Source organism: Melitaea cinxia, chromosome Z, assembly GCF_905220565.1.
Source record: "Melitaea cinxia chromosome Z, ilMelCinx1.1, whole genome shotgun sequence".
Classification (NCBI taxonomy): Eukaryota; Metazoa; Arthropoda; class Insecta; order Lepidoptera; family Nymphalidae; genus Melitaea; species Melitaea cinxia.
The window spans coordinates 21,008,803-21,014,802 of NC_059424.1; the positions used below are offsets into that span (position 1 = coordinate 21,008,803).

At 36.5% G+C, this 6,000-nt stretch overlaps 1 protein-coding gene across 1 annotated transcript in view; it reads right to left on the reverse strand.

Annotated features, from left to right (window-relative positions):
- The window catches only part of LOC123668377 (bestrophin-4), a 108,821-nt gene extending 104,603 nt beyond the window's left edge, over positions 1-4,218 (reverse strand). The window contains exon 1 of the mRNA XM_045602109.1: positions 3,858-4,218. Within this exon, the coding sequence (XP_045458065.1) occupies positions 3,858-3,928 (71 nt within the window). The 5' untranslated portion in view covers positions 3,929-4,218. The remainder of the gene's footprint in view (positions 1-3,857) is intronic.
- Positions 4,219-6,000: the final 1,782 nt, after the last annotated feature.

The window sequence follows — 6,000 nt, forward strand, 5'->3', positions numbered from 1 at the left end:
TCGGTGTGTTACGAGTACATGTTTTTTATTTGTATTAACAATAACAGCATTGACTAACAATCAACTTCGGAATTGAAACCTTTTTTTTTCTGGATTCGGTCTAAATATAAATTATTATTTTTTTATTTATTAATTTATGTAGGTACACAGTTGGTTGCATCTAAATATTAAGTTCGGCTGTATTCTTTTTTTTTTATATATATTACCTCAGACCTTTTGACTGAGTGCCTTGATTTATAAAAAAAACTGGGAGGACAGATTTTGAAGAATTTTTCAATAGAAAGGTAACGTGTGTCATGTTGTCCCATTTAAATTTAATCAAGATCAGACAAGTACTTTTCGAGTTATGTCTAATAATGCGTATTTACATTACTAATTTTCGTCTACTTACGTTGTATCACTTGTCTATGTAATTGAAGTCGGTTTTTTCGTTTATTTTTTGTATTTATAATTCTTATTCTGATTGTAGTCGCTCGGAAGTTGTGAGCGTAGGGATTGAGCGATTAATTTTTATTTATATATATCGCTTCAGCCTGTAATATCCCACTACTGGGCATAGGCCTCTTTCCCCATGTAGGAGAAGGATCAGAGCTTAATCCACCACGCTGTTCCAATGCGGGTTGGCGGATATATTCCCTACTATGAGTAACGATCGCTATCAGGTGTACATGATAACAACCGGGACCGACGGCTTAACGTGCTCTCCGAGGCACGGTGGAAACCCACAAGGACTGCACAAACACCCAGACCACGGCAAACACCTGTATGGCCAATACAAATATTTTTCATGTACAGGGATCGAACCGGCAACCGTCATCGCAACAGGTACAATCCATGGCTGTAACCGTTGCGCCAAGCGGCGTATATATGTATATATATATTCTTATTTAATCAATATTCAATATTTCTATTGTTTTATAAATCGTCCTTTATTTAGTAGATTAACAGATCTTCCTCAAAATGAATACAGATGGCATCGGTAATCGTAAAAGTTTGTCAATTTGGCCTTGATTAGGCCTTGCCAATCGACTGCCATGACGTTGAATGCAGCGATTAGTTGAATCACTATGCCAGGCCCGGCTTCTAGTTATTAATATAAATAAAAAATAATTCCTACATTTTTTAATTAGCTTAAAATTCAAAAACGGATGAACTAACTCGACTATATTTTTTTAATAACAGGTTTGTAGGTTCGTACGGAATGAAGAATTAAGAAAATTATAAAATTTCAGACTACGTAACGATTATTACTTTAAGCGTTTGACAGTTCGCAGGACAGGACAAAGTCTGTTAGATCAGTATGTTACAAAGTTGATTAATTTCTTTCAACATTAATATTAAACACACACTAAAATATTATAATATTTCGCGAAGTTTTATGACTACTGGTTACATGACCATGAATTGTGTTCTCACTAGCTCTAATTATGGTACGTACGTAGTACGCACTACGTACCGTGACTATTTAAAACTTATGCGTATTTTAAACTATTTAATCGCTCATACAAATTCCGCAAGTAACAATTTCATATTACAATACTATAGACCCTGTAAGAGCGCGAAAAAAATAGCGATTTTTTTTTTTGTAGTCTTTTCTCAACCACAGACATAACCATAGACCAACAATGTGACAGCGACTGGAGTCGTACACAGACGAAACAACGAATAACGTAAGTTTGCTATAATTTTTTAGCAAGATATTTTTTGTGCGTGTTAAATTTCAAGTAGAAAGTTTTATCAACGTTTACGACAATGTCGATATTTCAAAATAGTGTTTGACTTTCTCTTATGTCATTTAAATAAGACCGCATCGATTTGACTTTTTTTTTAATTTTGCTCTTTGACAGATAAATAAAATATGCATAATAAATTAATGTTTTTGGTTGTATATGATTATGTTAATGTATTCTAGATTAGAAATCCTTGTTAGATTGATTGATATTATGAATCTCTGATCTGCTATTTAGTCACGTCATCGGTTCTTTTTGTATTGCCTATGACGTTCTTCAATAGGATAAACTATGCAAGAAAATTTCTTCACATTAAGCTTAACAAATAAATTATAAATATGTCTAAACAATAACAACTGCTGCTAGTTTTTTTTGTAAAAGATGAAATTGAACGTCGTCCAAACACGTCGTCTACAAAGAAAATAATGATGATTAATAAGGAAATGTTTATAATCGTTAAAACAAGTGAATGTAATTATTTTACATTTTAGATATTATAATCCCTAATATTCTTATATATAAAATTCACGTATCACAGTGTTAGTTAACGTACTCCTCCGAAACAGCTTGACCGATTTTTAAGAAATTTTGTGTGCATATCGGGTAGGCCTGAGAATCAGCCAACGTCTATTTTTCATACCCCTAAGTTATAAGGGGAGGGATTAAGGGGGGTTAATAACATATATGGCAAAAAAACGGTTGCGGGGTCAGCTAGTAATATTATAAATGTGAATATAAGTTTGTTTGTTACACTTTCGCGCGAAAACTACCGCACCGATCATCATGAAAATTTGTACACATATTCTTGGAGGTATTAGATGTAACATAGGATACTTTTTATTAAAAAAACACAAAGCCGCGGGTAAAAGCTAGTATATTTAATATAATTAAAAAATAACGACATGTCCTGTTCAGAAGGCAGTTTCCGTTTGGTTTTATTAGAAATTGATATATTGAAAGACGTTCTTGATATTCGCATTTATGCTTTAATTAAAAATATATAAAACGACCTTGCCAAAATAAATTTATAAAAGAACTAAATAACTAGTCATTGGTTACTAACATGATAGTTATATTTAAGTACGTTGTACTTAAGTCTGTATATCGAATAGGAAACGTCTTATAATCTAAGAAGGATCGATATTTGACGCGAGTGAAATCGAGAAGGTCTCTTGTAAAGTTCCTTGGTCATGTTATCGCAAAAAAAAAATACTTGTAATAATCTAGGCTACAAAACTAAGTGTAATTTGTAGTGATCGACTTCGTGGCGAGCACAGAGCCGCGGGTTACTAGTCAATAACATTACTTTTATTATATTCGGTACTGGTTTTGTTAAGCACGTAGTACATAGTGTAGGTTAAAATGTATATTTGGTGACTTATTCGTTTACCGTTCCGTTATTCACTTGAAAAATAAGCAAGACAAACACCTACGACTAGTCTAGCGGTATTCGATTAACCTAACAGCTGGAGGCCTATTTTGTTCATTTACACACACAGTTAATGTGTAATGAGCTGGTCTTGACACTTTTGTAAATATATTTGAGTTACTTGTTGAAGTAAAATTTATTGGAAAAGTTTCAGAGTCGTAATAAAGTGAAGACAATTCTCGCAATAAAAGGTAGTTGATTTGTCGCTAATCGTCAGCTGTTCGCTCGATCCGAGTAATTATTAATCATTCAGCGTGTGCGTCACAGGCCACAGCCAACTTTCGCCACATTTCGTTGTCACGGCCATGCCAGCTGGCAGACATTGAATCGATACCTCCGCTCCGGACGGAGCACATTCATCACCAACGACGTAGCCAAGGCCGCCACTCGTTCTGCACTCGCCCAACGAGTAACAAAGTAACGACATTCGATTACGAATGTAAACATCGCACGGAACGGAACACGGTGATGTTTTATAAGCTGAACAAAAGTCGCACGTCACAATGAACGTTGGCTATTGTGATCCGACGGTGCGTGGACCGAGCGACGGCTCGTGGCTGGTCGTGGTCGCGGGCAGTGGACGTGAGCGAACAGCTGTTCGGGATGCGAGTGGCCCGCGACCGGGCCGCGACCGTGGCGCAGGGTCGCCCTCTGATCAGCCTCCGTCCACTTCGCTCGCTCCGCCTCTCACTACTTACTTGCAAAGGATTCGCCAGAAACAACCGAAACTGCTACCGTTTGGAACTTCACCGGCGTACGATATAGTCATGTCGGGTACAGATCGACAACTATAAAATTAATATTTATTTATACACACACACGTTTTGTTGGCGCGAGCTCGAAACGAAACACACGCGGAAAATTAAATACGTTTTAGAAAGTAATAAAAAGTTTCTCGAGAACTAGTAACTAGGGAAGACGAAGGAAAATTATTTTATAGAGAAGACACTGTAAATCAGTTACATTCTGATTATATGTTATGCACTCTGCCCTCCCCGAGTCGTTGTGAGACATAAAGAAGAGGCGCGCGAGAGCACCGTACGCCAAATCGCGACAAGTTAGACTGGCGATCGACACCTCAGCGGACGCGCGGTATGTTGCTCAAGTTAGTCGCTTGCTCGCTTGCTCGCTGCCACTGTTTACTGATGCGTGTAACATTGCGCGGGCGCAGGCGTAGGCTCCATTACAGGTTTGTACGAAATTGCGACGTTTAACGCTAGATGGCGCGCAACGCAATTAAGTTTTTTATGAAACAAAAAGCTGTTTAGCACGATAAGCATTCTCAACTTTTTTTATATATTATTAAGACGAACTTATATTGTATTATTAATTTTTTTCTCTATTCTGTATGTATTACACAATGTATTTAAATAATTTCACTATGACCAAATTTACAACAAAATTTTTAGCAATTTTTGCTTAGATGGCACAATCTTGTGCAGAATCAACATAGGTACCTATCCACAGGCTTATCATGGCCGTGCTTTTATTATTCCAAATTTTTTTTTAAACATGAATCGGTACTTCACTGCAACTTAAGAAAACTTCAGAACTAGCCTTAGAACTTAATTACTTTTAAAATTGTATTTATTACGGTAGCAATTTTTTTATCTCCTTTGCTCCCTTTCACATACATAGGTACTTACGTAGGCAATTATGTATAGATATAATTATTCTTACTGATAAAATTGAAAAAAGTTTGCATATTCGCATTCTATGACATACGCTGCTTTATAGTTTAATCTTATTAAACTATATTTTTTATTGTAATCTATACGAATAATAGTAAAAGTTTCCAAACAATAAGCTTTACTATATTCTTGAATGCCGTAGCCATACAGCAAACGGCATTAAAGAATACAGCCACCCCCTCTCTTCCCGTGGATGTCGTAAGAGGCGATTAAGGAATAACCCAGTTCCACTACCACCATGGAATTTAAAAAGCCGACCGATTGCGGGATAGCCATCCAACTGCTGGTTTTGATACACAGGTCGAAGACGGGCAGCAGCGTCTTCGGTGCGACAAAGCCAGCCCCACGGGCACCAACCCGCCTGCCCAGCGTGGTGACTATGGGCAAAACACATGAGTTCACGCCATTTTTGGCGTGAACTTGTGGAGGCCTATGTCCAGTAGTGGACTGTGATAGGCTGAAATGATAATGAAAAATGATGATTAATAATATTCGATTTTATGAAATAACAAAGCCTAAGTGCCCTCTATTAAAAAAATGCAGGTTCATCTCGGGTATTAGGTATCTCTATTCAAAAATTTAAATGTGTTTCATTTTAATACTTTTTTTCTGCATTGTCTTGAATATCGCTAAAAACATTGCTAAAGGTTTAAAGTTTTATTGTAGTCTTACAAAAGGACTGTGTATATATAAATACGATCCTGATTTCAATACCTTAGCTTTGAAATTTAATTTATATTAAATTTCCATAATAAAATAACACTTAGAAACATAAAACAAACAATAAAAATATTGGGTACCTGTAAAATTGGTTTACGAACGATAGTTTAACGCAACAACGTCATAACAAAACATCTCCTCGGCTATCACTGAGCGGAACGGGCAATGCGTAGTGTAACGCAATGATTCATCTATTTTCGTGAATACCGCTGGCGTTCATCGATTTATTAGACGTTACGTTCATCAATTTATTAGACGACGTGAAAAGACAAAATACCCTAAAAAAAACACAGCTTTCCACATATGACCCTAAACCCAACACTCTGTTTGAGAGTTAAATCTCTTCTAAACAGATTGGCCAACACGGCAACAAGCAACGTTGAATAAATGTTCGACATGGCGGGAATCTCGTGTGTATCGTCGGGCGTCG